General features: G+C 35.2%; 1 protein-coding gene and 1 pseudogene across 2 annotated transcripts; both read left to right on the top strand.

The window, feature by feature from the left end:
* LOC138305749 (zinc finger protein 208-like) overlaps positions 1–23658 on the top strand; it is a 170077-nt pseudogene that overhangs the window by 67888 nt on the left and 78531 nt on the right.
* Positions 1970–15767, top strand: LOC138306720 (angiopoietin-related protein 7-like). 2 transcript variants are annotated; one of them, XR_011205899.1, is made up of 6 exons: positions 1970–2326; positions 5670–5755; positions 8823–8919; positions 9084–9248; positions 10539–12906; positions 14736–15767. XR_011205899.1 is itself a non-coding variant. In XM_069247182.1 (5 exons), exons 1-5 carry the CDS (start codon positions 2029–2031, stop codon positions 10790–10792), a joined length of 900 nt encoding a protein of 299 aa, XP_069103283.1. In that variant the 5' UTR covers positions 1970–2028; the 3' UTR covers positions 10793–12934. The 2 variants fall into 2 exon arrangements, 1 of the variants encoding a protein (XP_069103283.1); XM_069247182.1 differs by lacking the exon at positions 14736–15767 and having other exon boundaries at positions 10539–12934.

The raw sequence follows: 23658 nt of genomic DNA, 5'->3' as shown, positions 1-23658 counted from the left end.
AGCTCGCCAACCATTTGCTGATGGTGGGTTAAAAAGATCAATTCAATAAAAGTATTTTGACGGGGTATCCATTGGAGTTGCATGAATACGTAAATAACGACTACATGTACATAATTTCTAATTAAGCACCGTCTATGTTTCTCCACTAGCAGATATAATGAAGGAAATATTTTCTTTCAACAGTCATATATTACATATTAGTAAACGGGACGGTTTTGTGACAGCAACATTTATTTATTTACAATTTTTAACAGTTTATTGAATAAAATGTGACCGATATCCCTGCTGTCGAAAAATATTGTGTCGAGGTGTTTGCATTATCTGAGCTAGTTTGACGATATTTAATAGCTTCATAGAATCTCTAACAATACACTGTCTTTGACGCGCGATAGGTTTAGAATATGCATTGCTTTTATGTCATAATTTCAGCCGATTTTCATATTGAAGCGGGCGTTTTTTCATTGTTTTTGTGTGTCCGATATCACTTCCGATGACGTAGGTTGTCCCCATTGTACTCATGTCGCCTGAGGCTGTACATGTATAGCATGCATAATATGGCTACCCATGCAATAAGGCCTTGTGACATCACACCGTTAACAAAATTACTATATTTTGGTACAATTTTCACATCTTTTTTCTCAGAAACTAGGCTGGATTTACTTTAAGTGATACAATCACCTGGATTTGAGTAGAAAATATCACGCAATTGTCATATATTAAGAATAACTTGTTGTCGCGTTTTCTTTCGGATTTTATTCAAAATGGCGGAAAATCAAGCCTCGGGTTTTACAACATTTGTGACCCTCGGGTAGAATATCCCTATTCTTCATATCCACATATAAAAGAGTCTTATATAATTTACTAAAACTGTCGTGTATATCATTTCCGGTGACATAGGTTGACCCCATTTGTATTGGAAAGCATGCCCACATAGCGAGAAATAATGTCCATGCAACAGACCATTCTAAGTCGAGATAAAGAATTAGATGCGTCTTTTCCCACAGAAGCTAGGGCGCATTCGACTAAACTGGACCGTGAGACAGGATGCAAAGACACAGTCATCCTTTTGTTCTCCTGCCTGTCTATTTCATTTTAACATATAACTATTAAATGCTACTGGTCCTTCCTACACGGGCGTCCTCTCATACAAGATAATATTAATAAATAATAAATCAGAGTTTATTAAATTGTCACGCATTAATCAACAAAAAAGTGTCTGTCTATTTCACTATAATATGTAACTATTAAATGCTACTGAAGCTCCCTACAGGGGCTTCCTCCTATAGTCTAGCAATAAATAATAAATTAGAATTTATTAAATTGTCACGCATTAATCAACAAAAAAAGTGTCTGTCTATTTCACTATAATATGTAACTATTAAATGCTACCGAAGCTCCCTACAGGGGCTTCCTCCTATAGTCTAGCAATAAATAATAAATCAGAATTTATTAAATTGTCGCGCATTGATCAACAAAAAAGTACATTATACAATACAAATATACACAATGCACTGATCAACACCCAGCCAGTATGGTCGACTTAGAAGACACTAAGTACAATTATTTGTGTTTTGGTGATAAATGATTTATATTCGTTTGAGATGGTCGTATTAGATCAGAACTGAAAATGCTCAATCCAGTGCTTTGGTAATAAATGATTTATATTCGTCTGAGATGGTCGAATTAGATCATAACTGTTAAGTGCTCGGTGCATAATAAATAAGGTTTTAAAAGTACATATGTATGTGTCCCTCTAATATAACGTTAATGAGATATCGCATTGGTGACAGTCGTTAGAATAACGCTAGGAGTTGCCGAGTCTGGTTATTGTATTATTTATAACGAGTGTACAAACTTAACGAGGTCGTGGACCCCATTCTGTGTTTTTTACAGTTGGTAGGTGTCTAGATGTTCTTTGTGATATGGTATACTACCTGTAGACAAGGCTCAAATTGCGTTTGGACTTGAACTATCTGAAACCATACAAAAGTTCGTATGATCAATGTATGTTGAAACATACTGAAAAAAATGAAACTTAAATGTGTTATTTTACTTTTTACAATTGTCTACCCTTCTGGCGGGGAGGGCCTTTGTGAAAATGATCAATTCAGCAGAGTTAACTTTTCGGATGTCAGTTCAAACAAACTCACTTCAAACATGGAAATGCGAAGCCTGACAACGTGCGCAAAATATTGCATGACTGAAAATGGTTGTATGTCTTTCGCTTACACGGAGAACAACAGAATCTGTGACACCTACTCCAAAGCACTACTGGGATTGACTGCTGCCTCGTCCAGTTCTACCAAATTCTTCACAAAGCCACCACGTAAGTGTCATATCGTTAAAGACGCAATACCTTTCCCAAAATGCTTATGATTTTTAAAATGGAATGTGACACGAGATAGACATTTTTGTAAAGTCGTAAAGGGTACTGGCCTACCACTAATCCTACAATTACCGTCATCATCAATTAAGTTATAATGAGTTAAATGTTTAATGTTACAACGCGGGTCTTGTTATGTCCCCTGTGACCGCACAACCTGATGTGCGAAGTTTTTGGTACGTTGTGCGGTCAAACAACTGTACCAAGCGTTATGAATTTTCATTGGTAACATAGATTACCCCGTTCCAGGTAAACTTGCATTCGTTTGATTTTCTAACCTCCTCTTAGGTCATCGATATATTAATTTTCTCACGTTAATATTGTTTTAAAGAAACAGTTTTTTGTTTCGTGAAGATAGACGGCATTTAACAAGATGAATGGATTAATTCGGTTCAAATTGATTCAGTCCTGATTTCCAGTCTAATTGATCATGACATATGTCATCCTCGATATTCCAGGGATTCCGATCACTTACGATCTCTACACCCCTGGACTATCTCATAGTGAAATTGAAGGCAGCTCAGCGAAAAACATTTGACCAATCACAGACTAGCAAATATTTCATTTGATGACTACAGAGAGAGCGACGCCTAACATCAAAGCCACACAGTCGACCACAGTGTACCGTTATACGGTTCTTTTGATGTACATCAAATGACTAAGTTACCTGTTCTATTCTGTTGCCTCCAGTTTTACTATGAGATAGTCCAGGGGTGTAGAGATCGTAATTGATCGGAACCCCTGGAATATCGAGGATGTACACATGTATCCAGAATTATAAATATTCAAATATTACATTTTTTCATGCTAAAGCGGTGGAATAATTCATTCACGATATTTACGACAAGCATTATCAATACGCTGTTTTGTCTCTAGTACTAATTAGTCGGTATGCTGCTTTCTATCCGATTATCTAATTTCTTTTATTCATTGCATATTGTGTTTCTGTAAACAATTTACATTTTCGATTTCTTCTTCAAAACTGAAAGAGAAATCTTAATGAAATGTTGTTAAATATTTCCTATCCCAAGCCCTCCACCTCTGGGATGCGGGTTCGAATCCTATGTGGGGCAGTTGCCAGGTTCTGACCGCTGGTCGGTGGCGTTTTTCCGGGTACTCCGGCTTTCCTCCACCAACAAACCTGACACGTCCTTACATGACCCTGGCTGTTAATAGGACGTTAAACTAATAAAACTAAACTCGCCTATGACGGTCCAAGATCAATTGATATTGCGAATTATTTGCTCAGTAACGTATACACAGATAAAGGCTGAGTCTTAACATTTTTCCATCTCAACCATGTATTACAAATTAGTATTGATTTGGAACCACAACGTTCTCTATGTCAAAGGAAATATCAGCCATTTCAAAGATATGATTCAGGTATTACGTCCCTAGGGCCCAAACAAGAAACTGATTAGTTATTTAGAAGCTTTGGGATTTAAGTGGATTTTTTCAAAATATATAAAAACATATATATGTACTGAGTAAAGTGATATCCGGATATTTAATTTGTTTTCTCGTGTATCCTTATTCAGGGTCGTTGCTATGTTTGATGTTGTGTAAAGCGTCTTGAAGGGAGCAAGAGAAAATAAACAGGAACGATTGTTGAAGTAAGCCATTCGCACAGAGGCGGACAAAAACAGTAATAAGATGCTATATTCTGTCTTTACATAATTTATAGTTACCTCCCTTGCGTTTAGTAATCGCTTGTGACATCATCGTTTTATGAGCGAAACTCAAGTTGTTTACTAGGAAAGGTATGCGGTCTCAATCGTTTTGTCTTTTGACACCGCTGCAGTTCATCTTTGTTCTGAATGTACATTCTACGACACCCTAAGAAAAACTTTCATGGAAGATATTCAATTTGAACTTGACCTTTCTATTTTCAATTTCATTGAAAATTTGGATCATTCCTCCTTCACCCGTAGCCTTTTAGGAGCCAGTACAGGAATCCCCTTCACCAGTATTGCAGACCAAAGACAGTTCTTAATAAAGTCAATTCAATATGTTGTACGCGTTACGCGATGCCTTTTGTGAACCATTGAAGTTAACCAACGTTACTGAACAGCGCGGCTATATAACTTATTCATAAGTTGTATATTCCAGCAGAGAGCTCCGACCTATTTAGCGTTTATTTTCATTATTCTTTTCTTTATTTTTTTATTTTTTTTGCGGATTTGATTGTATTCAATAGCCTCTAACGGGGAAAATAAAGCTTGATGATGAATCATTACCTACCCACAAGGGCAGATAACTGTGTAATATGCAAATACAAAATATCTGATACACAAAGGATATTCAAAAGTGAAAAAAACGGTGCTTGAGTTATTTCTTTTTTGCGGACGCAGCATAAATTCTTAGATATAGGGGGCAGAAACACTTCTTTTATTTTATATGTTTAGGGTTACATTGGGGGAAAAATAGGGTCGGTCGGTCGGGATGTTGTTTTGTTCTTTTTTTTTAGTATCGGTAACTCTAAAATAAAGGCTGGAGCCGGAGTCTGAGGTCGAAATCGCGACTTTTAATTTTTTTCGTATAAATGTGGGAAAAAAAATTAAGGTCGGGGGTAAAAACTTAGGGTCAGTCGCATGGTTATTGTCTAAATTTGTATCCACTAAATGTGATGTTTTAACATCCTAACTGTGTTCTGGAGAATGAAATAAACTTTACATCTACGGTAGTGTAAAATTGGTAAATACGCCCTATAAACAGCTAGGGTTATTGCATCCTCGATACTCCAGGGGTTACTATAACTGACGTTATATCCACTCCTGGACTATTTCATAGTAAAACTGGAGGCAGCCCAGGAGAAAAAAAATTAAACGCACAAGTCCAAAGCCACACAGTCAAACACAGGGTACCGTTATTATACGGCCTTCATGTACATCAAAGGAATAAATTACCTGTTCAGTTCTTTTGCCTCCGGTTCTACAATGAGATAGTCCAGGGTTGGATATAACGTCAGTGATAGTAACCACTGGAGTATCGGGAATGGCGTCGTTGAAGAACTTAGTACGTAAATACATGTTTACCATACATCAAAAACCATATATCTATGTCATGCATCTGCATAGTCTGCTAAACCTGTCTATATTATTGTGTTATTTTTTGTTTTTTTGTTTGTTTTTTTTGTTTTGTTTTTTAAATCGCCTAATATATAGACCATATATTAGGAACAAATTTTATTTAAGAAAAGCCTAATAATATAGGCAACTTTAGCGGACTGGCATCTGTACCGCCGTAGATTCCGCACGGAGTGCATGGAATGTTCTATACATTGCAGCCTCCGACGTGTACGACTATCCTGTAGCAGGTGGACCGACTATCCAAGTGTACTTAGACATGGATACAGCGGATAGCCCGTGGATTGTGAGTACAGCAAACTGTAGGACGTCATTTTTAAAATTTTAGAATTTGCATGCTGAGTATAAACAAATGCTTACCTAATAAAGCCAATATTAATATCACCTACACGTACCCCGAAAGCTGTAAAGGATGAACTATTTTCATGTGTGGATGAAAAAGGTGTTATTAGGTGGGGAGGACCATGTATTTGTACATAATGTGATGACGTAAACATGACATTTTTCTTACCCCGAAAGATAAGTTTATGATTGGCCATATGCATGGATGTATGCAACTAGTAGAGTAAGTATAGAGACAGCGAGTTTATACCTGGTCATTTAGGTATGTGACTAGTAGAGTAAGTATATAGAGACAGTGAGTTTGTCCTGGTCATTTAGGTATGGGACTAGTAGAGTAAGTATATAGAGACAGTGAGTTTATACCTGGTCATTAAGGTATTGGACTAGTAGAGTAAGTATATAGAGACAGTGAGATTATACCTGGTCATTAAGGTATTGGACTAGTAGAGTAAGTATATAGAGACAGTGAGTTTGTCCCTGGTCATTTAGGTATCGGACTAGTAGAGTAAGTATATAGGGGTAGTGAGATTATACCTGGTCATTAAGGTATTGGACTAGTAGAGTAAGTATATAGAGACACCGAGTTTATACCTGGTCATTTAGGTATGGGACTAGTAGAGTAAGTATATAGAGATAGCGAGTTTATACCTGGTCATTTAGGTATGGGACTAGTAGAGTAAGTATATAGAGACACCGAGTTTATACCTGGTCATTTAGGTATGGGACTAGTAGAGTAAGTATATAGAGATAGCGAGTTTATACCTGGTCATTTAGGTATGGGACTAGTAGAGTAAGTATATAGAGACAGTGAGTTTATACCTGGTCATTTAGGTATGGGACTAGTAGAGTAAGTATATAGAGACAGTGAGTTTATAACCTGGTCATTTAGGTATGGGACTAGTAGAGTAAGTATATAGAGACACCGAGTTTATACCTGGTCATTAGGTATGGACTAGTAGAGTAAGTATATAGAGACACGAGTTTATACCTGGTCATTAGGTATGGACTAGTAGATAAAGACATTAGGTAGTGAGTAATATATAGAGACACGAGTTTATCCTGGTCATTTAGGTATTGGACTAGTAGAGTAAGTATATAGAGACGGTGAGTTTATACCTGGTCATTTAGGTATGGGACTAGTAGAGTAAGTATATAGAGACACCGAGTTTATACCTGGTCATTTAGGTATCGGACTAGTAGAGTAAATATATAGATACTTATCCTGGTCATTAGGTAGGACTAGTAGAGTAATATATAGAGATACCCTGGTCATTTAGGTATGGGACTAGTAGAGCAAATATATAGAGATAGCGAGTTTATACCTGGTCATTTAGGTATCGGACTAGTAGAGTAAGTATATAGAGACACCGAGTTTATACCTGGTCATTTAGGTATTGGACTAGTAGAGTAAGTATATAGAGATAGCGAGTTTATCCTTGGTCATTTAGGTATGGGACTAGTAGAGTAAGTATATAGAGACAGCGAGTTTATACCTGGTCATTTAGGTATGGGACTAGTAGAGTAAGTATATAGAGACAGTGAGTTTATACCTGGTCATTTAGGTATGGGACTAGTAGAGTAAGTATATAGAGACAGCGAGTTTATACCTGGTCATTTAGGTATGGGACTAGTAGAGTAAGTATATAGAGACAGCGAGTTTATACCTGGTCATTTAGGTACCGGACTAGTAGAGTAAGCATATAGAGATAGTGGGTTTAAACCTGGTCATATAGTATTGGACTAGTAGAGTAAGTATATAGAGACAGCGAGTTTACACCTGGTCATTTAGGTATTGGACTAGTAGAGTAAGTATATAGAAACACCGAGTTTACACCTGGTCATTTAGGTATCGGACTAGTAGAGTAAGTATATAGAGATAGCGAGTTTATCCTTGGTCATATAGGTATGGGACTAGTCGAGAGTAAGTATATAGAGACAGCGAGTCTATCCCTGGTCATTTAGGTATGGGACTAGTCGAGAGTAAGTATATAGAGACAGCGAGTTTATACCTGGTCATTTAGCTATATATATAGGTATGGGACTAGTCGAGAGTAAGTATATAGAGACAGCGAGTTTATACCTGGTCATTTAGGTATCGGACTAGTAGAGTAAGTATATAGAGACACCGAGTTTATACCTGGTCATTTAGGTATGGGACTAGTAGAGTAAGTATATAGAAACACCGAGTTTACACCTGGTCATTTAGGTATTAGACTAGTAGGGTAAGTATATAGAAACACCGAGTTTATCCCTGGTCATTAAGGTATGGGACTAGTAGAGTAAGTATATAGAGACAGCGAGTTTATACCTGGTCATTTAGGTATTGGACTAGTAGAGTAAGTATATAGAGACAGCGAGTTTATACCTGGTCATTTAGGTATGGGACTAGTAGAGTAAGTATATAGAGACACCGAGTTTATACCTGGTCATTTAGGTATGGGACTAGTAGAGTAAATATATAGAGACAGCGAGTTTATACCTGGTCATTTAGGTATCGGACTAGTAGAGTAAATATATAGAGACAGTGAGTTTATACCTGGTCATTTAGGTATGGGACTAGTAGAGTAAGTATATAGAGACAGTGAGTTTATCCCTGGTCATTTAGGTATCGGACTAGTAGAGTAAGCATATAGAGACAGCGAGTTTATACCTGGTCATTTAGGTATCGGACTAGTAGAATAAGTATATAGAGACAGCGAGTTTATCCCTGGTCATTTAAGTATCGGACTAGTAGAGTAAGTATATAGAGACAACGAGTTTATACCTGGTCATTTAGGTATGGGACTAGTAGAGTAAGTATATAGGGATAGTGAGTTTATACCTGACCATTAAGGTATTGGACTAAAAAAGATAAAGCTCTTTCCTCATGGTCACATTATACCGTCATGGTCCCTCCACCTCCCTTCTACAAAATTCTTACGTATTAGTATTTAAAATTTTGTCCATTATAATACATTGTACTTTTCTGTGATAAAATGAAAATTTGGCAATGCGTTTGCAATTGTAAACAGGTGATCCAGAGGCGAATAAATGCAGATGTGGTTTTCTATCGGAACTGGGCTGACTATAAGAATGGATTTGGGGATCTACAGGGAAACTTTTGGCTTGGTAAGTCATCCTGTAGTGTATTAACATTGATACCTGTTATGTTCATGTCCGATCTGGTCATATTTGGTCATGAAAATATACGAAAATATCACAGGGGCACAATCACTGGTTATCAGGCGGATTATAGGATATAAAATGATTCACTTTTCACTTTTCGACCCCAGGAAATGACAACATCCACCTGCTGACGAGCATCCCAGTGATCCTCCGCGTTGAACTGGAGGGATGGGACGGAACTACAGGATATGCCCAATACTCGTCTTTCCATGTAGCTAATGAGGCTCAGAATTACAGATTATCCGTCTCGGGATTCACCGGTAACGTTTTAGGTACGTGTACTACTTGCCAGGAACAAAACATATTTGCTATTACAAAACTAAAAGTTTATATAACTTCAACCTTTTCCCTACAAGAGAGTAGGGATGGAATTTACATCGAATACAGCACGTCCCAGTTTTTTTAATATTTCTGTAATGATTTATTTTTCAAAGTATTTTCTGGATATACAGAATTGCAACTGTCTATCGTCACATCATTCATCATCATTCATCATCATCCTCTTCATCATCTCAACTTATCATCATCATTATCATCATCATCATCATTATCATCATCATCATCATTATCATCATCATCATCATTATCACCATCATCATCAACATCATTATATCTTTATTATTCATCATATAGTACGTCCAAGTTTTTAAAAAAAAATATTTTTGTAATTATTCATTTTCTGTATATACAAATAAAGCAGAATTGCAACAGTCTATCGTCACATCATTCATCATCATTCATCATCCTCCTCCTCTTCATCATCTCGACATATCATCATCAATATCATCATCATCATCATCATCATCATCATCATCATCATCATCATCATCATCATCATCATCATCATCATCATCATCATAAACTAATCATCATCACCACCATTACATCATCCTCTTCTTCATCATCTCAACTTATTATCATCATTATCATCATCATTATCATCATCATCATCGTCATTATCATCATCATAATCATCATCATCATCATCACCGCCATTATATCTTCATCATTCATCATCTCAGCTTATCATTATCATCATCATCATAATCACAACATCATCATCATCATTATCGTCATCGTCTTCATCATCAACATCATCACCATCATCATCAACATCAAATCATCTTCATTATCAGAATCATCATCATCAAATTATCATCATCATTATCATCACCATCATCATCAACATCATCATTATCATTGCATCATCATCACCATAATCATCATCATCATCATCGCCGCCATTATATCTTCATCATTTATCATCATCATCATCATCATCATCATCATCATCATCATCACCATTATATCATCATCATAATCATCATCATAATCATCATCATCATCATCATCATATTCACCACCACTACCACCACCATAATCATCATCATTCATTATAACATTTTGATCATCATCACCACCATTATATCATCATTATCATCATCATGATCACAATCTTCAAAAAATACCTGTAGATTAATCATCATCTTCTTCATATCATCATCATTATCACCATCATTATCAGTATTATCACGCCTCTGTCTTTACTTGTACCTGTTTAGTTGACGCCTTTGGGACACATGATGGGTCAGACTTCTCAACGAACGACCGGGATAACGATCTCACCCAGGACAATTGCGCGGTGGAGTACAAAGGCGGTTGGTGGTACAACACTTGCCACGAGTCTAACCTAAATGGCCTTTACATGGTCGACAACGGGGCATCGGATACCACTGCGATTGTTTGGAAGAAGTTCCCTTGGATAGACAGAGCAGCACCGCTGAGAAAGTCCACCATGATGATTCGGAAGTTATGACTTTGATTTTCTGCTGTTTTTTTCAGAAACATGTAAGGGGGCATTGTTCTTTGGTTTAGAAGTGCAACAAGAAAAAAATATGCTGTATAGCGAGTAAATTTCGGGGTGTATTTATTTTCTCTATGTTTACGTTTTTACCGAAATCCGCGACTTCTAATTAAAGTACCAGCGAAATGTTCAGAACCTAATTGATGTTCCTAAGAACAAAAGTCCGAAGAGCTCTACGAATGAGTTAAATATTAACCTCTAAGAATTTACTCCGTATAGAAAACCAGGTAATATTTACCCCTCGTGTTAAAACCACTGTACGGTACATAAATGCATGACTTAAAGATGTTCCACCCCCGACAAAGCATAAACAAAAATGTATCAAATGGAAACTGATTTATGTTTAATCGTGTATAATTAACACAGAATTATCTAATTATGTGTTTTGTTGTCTGTTGTCTGTGCAATCAGTACCACATTCCATAAAGGGCATAGTGTCATGTAATTTGTTCATGGTGCAATTAATTATTCTTTATACTTTTTCTCTGGTGTAAAATAAGAAGCTCAAACTGTTCAATGATCGTGATAATGTAAATTAGTAAGTTAGTAAGTTTGTTTCTGAAAAAAAACTGATCGGTCTACTCCTGATTTAAATATATAAAAAAAAAATCGTCGGCGGTCATCACCTTAAGAAAGCTTACTCAAGTAAGATTATAGTCACCCCTGTAATTTCATAATGGACTGTTCTTATTATTCAAGTAAAAGAGTCCAAAATTGTTTTCAGGGATGAATTGTAGAAGTTTTGACAGCAGTACTTCCATTACTTTGATTTAAAATTTGTGTCCGTAAAATGAAAATTTGAGTAGTCCAGCGTAATTTTTTGACATGTTGATCCTGTAATTTATAATGTGATTTATTTTTTAATATGCAATTTATTTATCGTAATTCTATGCCTTAAAGGGACTAAATCGCTAAAAAATCATGTAATAAAAGATAAAAAGAATTATAGGACTTAAATTAATTGTAAAAGTTGTGTACTTTGTGTTAATAACAAAATTTAAAAGTTTGTATAACTATTTTGTTCAAAATGGAGAAAAACTGAAAATAAATAGGAACGACCTAGTCACTATTTCATATCATTATCTTTCGGCGAGTGTAAACAACCCCTATGTGCATGCGCGACGCGTGAACATTCCAAACATCCGATCGAAGGAAATCTCATCTGTCTAATGGACATATCTGCTATCGACTGAAAACACAAATTTATCGACTACAGGTTCCTGATTACTGTGTTAATCTAATAAACGTTGAAACGTATGCAAAAGTTTTGTGAAGAGTTTCTAAGTGTAAATAATCCTATACTGTACAGGTTTTTGTACAGTGTAGCCATAAAGAAGGGTTTTCATTATATATATATGGTTTTATACTTGCTTCTACCATTATTTTATTTTCATTTGTCATGATATTATGTACTACTCCGCTAAACCTGCCAATATTATTAGGCTTTTAAAAAATTGGCCTAATATATAGACTTTATAATAAGGAAAAAATGGGGAAAAACTAATAATATAGGCATGTTTAGCGGACTAAGTAAGTACGTGTATTTCTTTTATCATTATATCAATATTTGACATTCCGTATACATTATATATCCTTAGTTATAATGTCTATCCGTCTAATGGGCATTCCCTATATATCTCTAGTTATAGTCTTTATCCGTCTAATGGACATTCCTTATATAGCCCTAGCTATAATCAGAAACATATATACATATATATGTATATATGTTTCTGCTATAATATGTATCCGTCTAATGGAAATTCCCTATATATCCTTGGTTATAGTGTCTATCCGTCTAATGGACATTCCCATACATGTCACTAGTTATATAACTTGTTTCCATCTGATTTACTTAAAACAATCAGCCTAACTATATATCTACATTTTATGTGTACTTTTATGTATTCAAAGCAAAAATATACCTTACATTGTAGACCTATGTATATGTTTGCTTAATAATGTACATGTACACATGTATTCATGTATAATATATACATAATTAACGGGTGAAAATACCTCTCACTTCTTGTCATATTTCCATCAAATACTCTAAAGCTTCACAGAACGTATGCTGTTTTACTTGGCAATGTAGATACAGGGGCGTAGGAAGCAGGGGAGGGGGGTGTGGAAGGTGGGGGTCGAGGTTGGAGGGGGTCGGGGGGGGGGGGGGGGCAATTGCCTCCCCGTTTCCCAGGACGGGGGCAAACATGTCTTTTTGACATTTTCGTACTTTATTTTAGACAATGGCGCATTTCCTTAAACGTTCATGTATGCATATAATGTTGAAACGTTTAACAGTAAAAATTCAATACACATGAACTAGACTAAAAATGTCAATCAAGGGATTCTACGTACTATTTTAAAAATGTATCTTAAAAGATTCATTTGTTTTTGTTTATATGACATAGCAAGACAATTAATTCATTATTATTTTGAGTTAAACAACAATGTGCCGATGGTGTGAAGCCGGTATGTTCAGATCGAGCAGAGTTGCATAATGATATGACGGCATTCACAATTATCATTTCTAAATGCAGGTAACTTTAAATAAAAAAAAAAAGTATCATGTTAAGAACGCTTTAAAATCATTAATATACATCGTAAAACTCATCACAGCCATTCTAAATCATAATATTTTTACCCGGGGGAGACCCCCGGACCCCCTCAAACACCAAATTCTCGCGCGTTCGGGCGCTCCCACATTCATCAAAATGCATCGTAAAATTCTAAATCGTAATATTTTTTCCCGGGGAAGACCCCCGGACCCCTCAAACACCAAATTCTCGCGTATTCGGCGCTCGAAAATTCATCAAAATGCATCGTTAAACTCATCTTAGCCATTCTAAATCGTAATTGTTTTTCTCGTAGGAGACTCTCGGCCCCCCAAACACCAAAATATCGCACCTTCGGCGCTCGCATTGCAATTTGCGTATTCATTAATTTCCTTTTATCGACGTCACTGTCTATAAATGTATACACGTATTATAGCTTCCCAAAAAGCTAAGAAGGCTACCATACAGCATTATTTATTAGGAAGCAATAATAGGAAAGCTTGACGAATTGTTCTGTTCACAGTTAGCTGTCATAGTTCTTATGACAATTCATTTTTGAAGAATGATAATTGAAATGCTAAATGCACTGTATCTTTAAAAGATAATCAACTTCATGATAATCGTGAAAGGGCCACTAGGCTACCTTTCCGAAACAAAAAAATGAAAGTATCTTTAAAACAATTATAACATAGTAAAATTGATAATGATGGCCAAAGATGAGGTTACAACACTAACGAAGTTGAAGTTTTACCGCCTGGCGCTGAAATATTCAACTAACACGACGTCGGGAAACATAATACGACCTGCATTATGAAACTTAACGTCTTGTCTATTTTAATAAAGTTGCCCCCCCTACCCTCAATTACGTTTCATCTTCCTACGCCACTGAGATACGCTGCAAATGCACAGGTGTTCGTTTCTAATATAAGTATAAGTATAATACTGGGTCCTTGACCCAGTATTATACTTATATTTATATTAGAAACGAACACCTGTGGTAAATGTATCGGCTATTACGCTTAATCAGGCCAATGTAACCGATAAAATAAAAGTTGCCTCTTAGTGTTGTTATTACATCTATATCCACTAGCCGGATGAGATTTTCAGCGACCTCGATTTCGAATTCAAATATGCACTCGGTTCTTTCCGTTGTAAACAGTCAATGCCGACAGATACAATTTCTTGTTGTGTTTGGCGATATTTTAACGTTGATAAACATTGCCAATAGTTCAAATTGAATGTTGTAATTTTGAAAACTTTCTAATTTCAGGTATAAGAACGTTTGTTGGAAGTCAAAAACCTTAATAAATCTATGTAAATCTAATGATTTAGTAACTTTAAAGGGCCACTACCTTTCCGAAACGGCTTTTAATTTTTAAAATAGGAATGTATAACGAGATCAATAATTTTGTAGAGTCGCAGAAGTTATTAACTATACGTTTACTAGCACACTTATCATCACCTTCAGAACTGTTTAATTAGAATAAATAAAATGTTAATTTTCATAACGCGGGTCGTTTTATGTTTCCCGCCGTCGTCCTAAATGCCGCGCGGTAGCTGACTATCACTGCGCCAGACGGCAAAACAGCGAAATGAATCTCCACTGTTATCGTACATTATACAGGAAATCATGCATATGTTCGGTGTTGTAACCTCATCTTAGCCATCGATATGTATTTTCTTTTGTTATTAATGTTTTTAAGAAACCTTTAAATTTTGCTCCGGAAAGGTAGTGGGCCTTTAATACGATGATGTAAAGCTAATATGTATCGTAACTCTATGACTTACGATGTCATTTGTAGGGTGTTGTAACCTATCTAACATGGAATGTAGGCAAACATTTTTCTCTAATAGGAATCTACGTTCAGGTCGTTAAAAACATTTTTTCCAAGTGGAGAAGAAATCATGTGAGAAAATAATTATGTTCTATCAGCATGGAATCTTACCTTATTTCTAAATCATTTGCCACCTGTACCATTTGAATATGATCTTACCCATGTAACGTTAAGTTACTATTGAATTTTTTACTTACCAATACATTATGTTTGTGATATTTTCTTTTCATCGGTAATTGTATATAGAATATTTTTGTATTAGCCATTCTGTTAGTGGATCTTATATTATCGTCTGTTGAACCAAGATTTTGGTGTACTTATAAATTTCACGGTGATATTGGTAATTACACTGTGACTTCTTTCGATATGTTTCTATCTAAACATACATAGAGCATAGAAAACATACATCATTATAGTGTATACATTATGAGTTTGTGTAAATGTTTATATTTACATGTATGCCCGTGCCTTTTTAATGATTTCCACGGCTTAATTTAGTTCATCAAAACTAATTTATTGAAGACAAATAGTATGTGAGAATTTTCGTACTTGCATTAATGCTTATTTATAGATGTTTATCGCGTTGTATTAAAGTGTAATTAAATCTTTGTCACTGTTTGACATTTTTGTTTATATCATTAAACGTTTTCTTACATACGAGAATGCTTGACCCTATCCATAATCAAAGTTTACATCTTGTTTCGAAAATCCCAAGGCCGTTTTCGTTTATTCGGAACAGCCGGTTCGATGGTTTGTTAAAGCAATTGTTTCAAAAATGAATACTGACCGACTTGTAGTTTTGTATGTAGACCTATGAAGGCTTTGTCTAGGCTCGTTTGAAAACAAAATAAAATCACCAGATCCGTCTTTAATTCATAAACAAACAACTAGGTCCAACCAGTCAAACTGTATAATCGAAAACTGTCCAGTGCTTTACCTTAAAATCAAATATATTACTATTTCACATGTGCATAGTAAGTAGGTTTCCTGATCTCACTCCTATATTACACCAAGGGTTGGAATTATGTGGAGAAAGTTACAGCCGCATGTCCATCACGTGATCATTGTGCTGCGGACGCTTGACATACCTAGATATCATTTACGCGTAATTGCCATGCACGCGCCTCTACTCTTCACATGCACGAGCCCGGGATAGATGTACTGTATAAATGAAATATTCATGGAAATTTTCTTTCGTTGATCGGAGTTTAAAAATCATTTGGTGGGTTAAATATTCGTGACAACCGGATATAACAGTATTTTTTTTTTTAAATAAACCAAACCAATGTCATTGTTTTTTTAATATCCGATGTTAATTAGCACTGTTTTTTTATCAGATTAATGCCCTATTAAGGACCAGTGCCGTTTAATGACGGCCTCCCGTGTGTGCAATAGACCTTTCTTAATATTAGCTCATGAATATTCATCTTTGAACGAAAACGAGGCTTAGTGAGCATAGCGGTGGTAGTAATACATGTGCATTAATGGTATAATGTGTTGAAATAATTTTACTTACCTTAGCATTAAATTTAAATTCACATAATATTCCCGTAGAGGTACATGGATCAATTTGATCACATCAGTGGCTGATCGAATTATGGCATAAACATGTATAATAAATCCCAGAGCAGAGAGGAAAGAAAATGCAGGTATCCATGTCAACGATTTCCTTTATTGAAGCCAAGCTGAATTACAGTATTGGTACTCGTTGCCTAAACTGGAATAAGGCTATATATTATACATGTATGGTACCAAATAAACAAGGGACATGAACCAAACAATTAAATAACATAAATAACATTCCTAACCTTCATCATCAGAGTCTCAAGTTGCCTTCCCCCTTATTCCCTTTAGGCCAGTATTTGGGTCCCAGTCTGTTTATATTTAACAGCTGTCCCCTCTGATCACATTTTGCCATTAATTTCCCTATTAAGGTATACATAAATTAAGTTGTTATCACAAATTTCACCTAGCTCTGGCTGTCCCCTTTACCAATCCTTATTTACTCCAATATTCACCCTTTGTCTATGACATGTTAACAATGCTACACACCAATTATGTTCACGATATTGCAAACAAATGATATTTGTAATTAGAATAAAGCATTCCTTAATGACTATTTCTGTCTAATGATCACCTTCTTAATAAGATCAATTTCTTTATGGCGCAAACAAAATGGTAAATTTTACATTATATGACCTTTTGTTGTGACCACTTGGCTACAAAGCCCAATTTCTCATTGCACTTTTGGGTTTAGATAGGCTTCCCTGAATATATGTGTTTTCCTCATTTTTATGTATCACAAAATAGAAGTACATTGTACTTGATATATTGAGCATGCTGCAAGGATCATTTTAAATGAAATATGTGTTGGTCATTTTTAAGTATTTGACAATTCTAGAGGGGCTATTAACAAAGAAATATTACGAAATTTCCTGAAACAAAGGAATCGTTTTCAAAATCTGAGGATCATAGTCGAAAGGGCTACTCTAAAATTATCCCTGAAGTTGTGATCACAAAACACATATCCTATAAAATCAGTGCACAATCAGAGGGGGCGGAGCGAATCTGACTCGGACTAGATTCATCATTAACGCGAACGGTATGCGGACTAAGCTATATCTGTACCCATGACCTGTGCCTCCCCAAGCAGTTCAAGTACAACCAGTTCAGAAACTGCCCCAGAGTGGGCATTGTCTCTTATGGAAAAAGTAGATGGCATAAATAAGAGATTGGGAAAACTGGACTTGATAGAAAGATCTTTGAGTGAAGTCAAAACTGATGTTAAAAATCTCAGCGACAGAGTGGGGAAGGTGGAGAAAAGTCAACAGCTTTTGAGTGATAAGTTCGAGCAGGATAATAAAGAAATGAAAAGTCTCAGCATGGAAATAAACTCTATGAAAGCGCACTTAGATACCACCCTGTTGCAATGTAAAAACCTATCAAAGTCAGTTGTTGATTTACAATCACGTTCAATGCGAGACAATTTGCTGTTTTTTGGAATTCAGGAAGTGAACGAGTCCGACACGACAGTGCGCGAGGACTGTATACAGCTTGTCCGTGACCTGTGTCGCGATAAGCTTAATATTGATAACGTAGCCATCGACCGAGCTCACAGATTTGGGGAGAAACGAGGCGGGAAACCTAGACCCATTGTTGCTAAATTCAGTTCATATCACCAACGGGAAGATGTACGCAAAAATTCTAGGAAACTGATTGGGTCAGATATCTACATAAGTGAGCAGTACCCGAAGGAAATACAAGCTCTCCGTCAAGAGTTATGGCATGTGTGTAAGAAAGCGTGCGACGAGGGGAAACGGGTCGTAATAGTGTGACACCCTTATATCCCTACGGCCCAATAGTCCGAAGGCCCGTTAGTCCAAAAATAAGTAAATATTGCAAGTTATAGAGTTGTTATAATTAAAGTATTTTGACGAAAACATTTTTCGGCACTGCTGATCTGACAATTTCTATGTACAGCAAGTTGTCATTTTTTCATGGAGCAATGCCAGGTCAAAATTACATCAAAATAAAAAAAAATAATAAAAATAGCATCTTACATTTTATATCTCACAAGCATACATTCTATGGATTATCTTACAAATATGCAAGATTTAAAATGTCCGATTGTTAGCCTTTTGTACACTGTATTGCATTCGATTAACATTGCTCCATGAATTAATAATGTATATAATCAAATCTTACCGAAAAATGACTTTTATTATACCTGTAAACGTCGTTATATTGTACAATATATACATGTATTTAACGACTTATTTTTGCTTCCCCATTCTTTGAATTGTTTATTCTACCCATAATGATGGAAATGGTCCGCATAATGATATTTTGGGGGGGAAATATTAAACAGGATTGCATTGTACATATAAAAAATTATACTCTTTAATATCAGATACGTTTATGTCTTTCAAGATAATGCTCTTTTTGAAAATACGCTACATTTCGTTGTTTCATATCATTTTCCGTATCAATTATATAGTCACATACATGTAAGTATACCTTAGCAAGATTACAACAAATCTTTTGCATCGAAAACTGTAATAAATGTTTGTTTCATTTCAAGTACTGTTCGCATATAAATCCAAATTATATTATCTGTTTTCGGACTATCGGGCCTTCGGACTATCGGGCATTCGGACTATTGGGCCTTCGAACTAACGGGCCTTAGGACTAATGGGCCTTCGGACTGACGGGCCTTCGGACTATTGGGCCGTAGGGATATAAGGCGGTCACCGTAATGGTGAAGGACAAGCTCTATATCGATGGGAACCTGTAAACAGGCCCATGTAAGCATGCTACCGGTACACGGAATGAGAAAAGACCACAGAAAGGACGAGCTGGAAAACAATAAGAACACGCAGAGATTGGACACACTAAGAGACATATAAAGATAGTCTCATGGAACATTAATGGTGGTCTCAATAGTAAATTAGATGAAAAAGCTTTTACTAATTATATAAGTACATACGATATTGTATTTTTTATTGAATGTTGGATAGCAAATGATTTTTCCCTTAACTTTTGTGGATATGATTGTTTTTTGTATCCCACGAAAATTGACAAGACACGCACATGCTATTTTGATCAACCAAAATCTTAACAAAAATGTCACAGTTGATAAAATACTTTTTATGCAATAGCCTGGATAAGATATAAAGTATTACTAGGCAGTTAAAATGATCTATATGTAGCGGGTGTATGCATCCCTCCTGCCAATTCCAATTACTATCAGTATTATAATTGTGATTTATTTTTTGACCTTGAAAGCTGTATTGCTGAATATTCAAGAAATGGTGAGGTTATGGTTTTTGGTGACTTGAATAGCAGAACACGTATGGATGATGATTTCATTAGACAAGATTATATAAATCAGAACATACAACAACATTTGCAAAGTTTTATTACATATGATACAGATGTTGACATTGACAATAGAATTAATCCTGACACGGTATTGAATGAATATGGTACAAGACTGTTAAATCTATGTAAGGCATCTGGTCTAAGAATAATGAACGGAAGAAATAAATTTACTTTCTCCAGTGATCTTACATTCCATGGTAGAAGCGATATGAGTGTAATTGATTATCTTCTTGTGCATCCCCAGCTAATTTCAATTATTGATAATTTTATTGTGGGTAGTTTCACAGAATTTTCAGATCACGCTCCTCTACATATCCAAATTAAATCAGATTTACCTGGTACATGTTATAATGTTAATGTCAGGTACTAAGAGGTCTGTGTATAAATAGGACGATGGTTTTAAGAACCTATTGATAGAATTAACGCTGCAAGTAATATATTGAAGGGGACATAACTCCTGAGTGTATAAACACATGTGTTTACAATGTTACGCACGAGTTGACAAATTTACTATCTCCATTCACGAAAGCTAAAATTAGAACAGGCTGATAAGCGACCTGAGAGGTCAGCACGTGCTAGGTCAGACCAGAACTTCCGGTCTCATTCACGTGCTTCCGAGGAAAACAAACCATGATGTGACGAAGAACTACAAAGATTAAGAGGTCGGTATTTATATAAGTTAAAAGTATTTAATAGAGACAAATCCCACAGTAATCGCCAACAGCTACATGCAAGTAAACGAGAATACAAAATAGCAGAGAGGAAGCGTAAGAACATGTATACGAAGGTAGAAGGTGATCATTGGAACGTAACCCTAGATATTTTTATAAAAAAAAATTCTCCAAGAAAACGTGTTAATCCAGCAGCACAAATGTCTGATTTTAATGATCATTTCAAAGAGCTTTCTGTTAATAATAATGACCAGGTTCACAATGATAATACGGATGTCTCTACTGTGTTTGAGGATTTAGATCAACCCATTACATGTACCACTCAAGAAATTGAAAAGGCTATTAGGGGGTTGAATAGAGGTAAATCTCACGGACAGGATGGCTTTCTTTTTTTATATTTCTTTTTTATTTTTCAAGACATTTTATAGTACATAACATAATACAAGCATATACACATTCACTCCGACATACCATATACATTATACATGTATATTAATTGCAATCATATGAAGTACATACATACATTCATACATCTATTACATAGATTTATACATACACACATATATTGTAAATCATATGTATAGTAGTTACATATTTCCTTATAAACATACATACTTACATGCATACATAGATACATATACAAGCATACTTACAAAGCATACATGCACAGGTACATATATAGTGTTGAAGTTATATACATATATGACATACATACATACATACATTTTTTCTAAAAAGGCAAAGTCAGGAATTAAAATCAAAGTTTTGGTTTCACACATGCATGTTAATTTTTTATAACTACATTTCAATAAAATGTTTCCATTTTCTCCCATTATTGTCAAATTTCCTTTTTATGTTTTCATTTTTATAATATGTGGTATATTTCACAGTATTGAAATGATCTTTTATAGTATTGATGAGGGCATCAAGACTTAAGGATTTATGTAGACATCTACTTTTATATATATAGTGTTTGATTAAGATTATAATTTCGTTATCAACAATGTTAGCTACAGGAGACAATATTCCAAAAAGAAATGATTCTTTATTTAAAACAACAGGAATAAATAAAATGTCACACAGATTTTCAAATTGCTGTAATAGCTTTTGTACTTCACAACATTCCCATATACAGTGAATAATAGTTTCTCTTTCCTTATTACAGAGTGAACATAATGGGCTAGGATACAACTTTGTTTTGTAAAGAAAAGTATTCGTTACTAAAATATGGTGTATAATTCTAACCTGAAACCATTGTAGTTTGGAACTTTTTGTGACAGAAAAGGGTATTTTAAGTATTTTTTTGCCATTTTTCATTATCAAATTCAAAATCAAAATATTCATTCCATTTCTTGATACCATTTGGAGTGGGAGGTGGTGAAATTAAGCATTTGTAGAAATCTTTAGACCCCTTTTTATTCATAAAAAATATTTCTAATAGATGTGGCAAGAAAGGTTGGGCTAGCCTTTTCATTTGAAAATTATACTCTTGAAGAAAGCGTAGCTATTCACTGCAGTAACTACACCATGATACTGAAGGAAATTTGTATTAATCCTGAAATTTTGAAGAAATTCATCAAATGAATAAAAAGTCATATCATCAGTGTTTTTAACAAGGTCGTTGACTGTAAAAATTGCTGCCTTTAACCAATGGATGGCATTCTTAACGAATATCTCATCGAATGCAATACATACTTGAATCCTGTTCTTAAGAAAATTTTCAATAATGTTTTGAACTCAGGTTTTTTCCCTGAAGCTTGGTCAACTGCTGTAATTATACCAGTTTATAAGTAAGGAGACCGTAGTGACCCTGCCAATTATAGAGGTATTAGTCTTCTTAGCTGTATGGCAAAACTTTTTACATCAATTTTAAATAGTCGTCTTATACAATGGTCGGAATCAAACAGTGTTGTTACTGATGCCCACTTTGGGTTTCGCCCTGGATTAAGTACAGTTGATGCTATTTTTGTGCTCCATTCTATTATCACCTAATCTGTTAGTGACGATAAAAGCTTATTTTGCTGTTTTGTGGATTTTAAAAGAGCTTTCGACTGTATAGATAGATGCGAATTGTGGTTTAAATTACCTCAACTTGGAATAAGAAGAAATTTACTCAAAACTAATAAATCAATGTATAGCCAAGTAAAATCTTCTGTAACCATAAATGGGAGGTGTTCAGGTTTTTTTGTAAACAATATGGACCTCGCTCAAGGAGAAATTATGTCATCGATTATGTTTTCGTTGTATGTTAATGACTTTTAAAACTATTTTATAGAACATGGAGTAAATGATTACCAATTTGGTGAGTTAAGCCTTTTTCTCAAGATGTATACTGATGACTTGGTTTTGTTTGCGGAGTCTGCCAGGGATTAACAAAACATGCTGGACAACCTACATAATTATTGTGAAACGTGGAATCTAACTGTGAATGTAGAAAAAACATAAATAATGTTTTTTAGAAAAAGTGGCAAGTTACGTAAAGAAGATTGTTGGTTTTATGATGACAAACAGTTGGAAGTTGTAGACCAATTTACGTACTTGGGAGTTGTTTTTAGATTCAATAACAAGTTTAATGCATTACAAAAAAGATATCGGAACAAGGACGAAAGGCTGTTTTGCTTTGTTTTCAAAATGTAAATCTATGCAAATGAATTTTGTTACTCTTTTAAATTTATTTGATACATATGTTAACAGTGTATTAAGTTATGCATCGGAAGTCTGGGGTGGCTGTAAAGCTCCAGATATTGAAAAGATACAGCTTGAATTCTGTAAAAAGGTATTACATGTTAAAAAATCCACATGCAATGTGATGGTTTATTTTGAACTTGGGCGTTTCCTCTTTTTTACACCAGAAAGTATCGTATGATAAAATACTGGTT

Source organism: Argopecten irradians, chromosome 13, assembly GCF_041381155.1.
Source record: "Argopecten irradians isolate NY chromosome 13, Ai_NY, whole genome shotgun sequence".
Lineage (NCBI taxonomy): Eukaryota > Metazoa > Mollusca > Bivalvia > Pectinida > Pectinidae > Argopecten > Argopecten irradians.
This window is presented reverse-complemented; position numbering and strand designations above follow the sequence as displayed.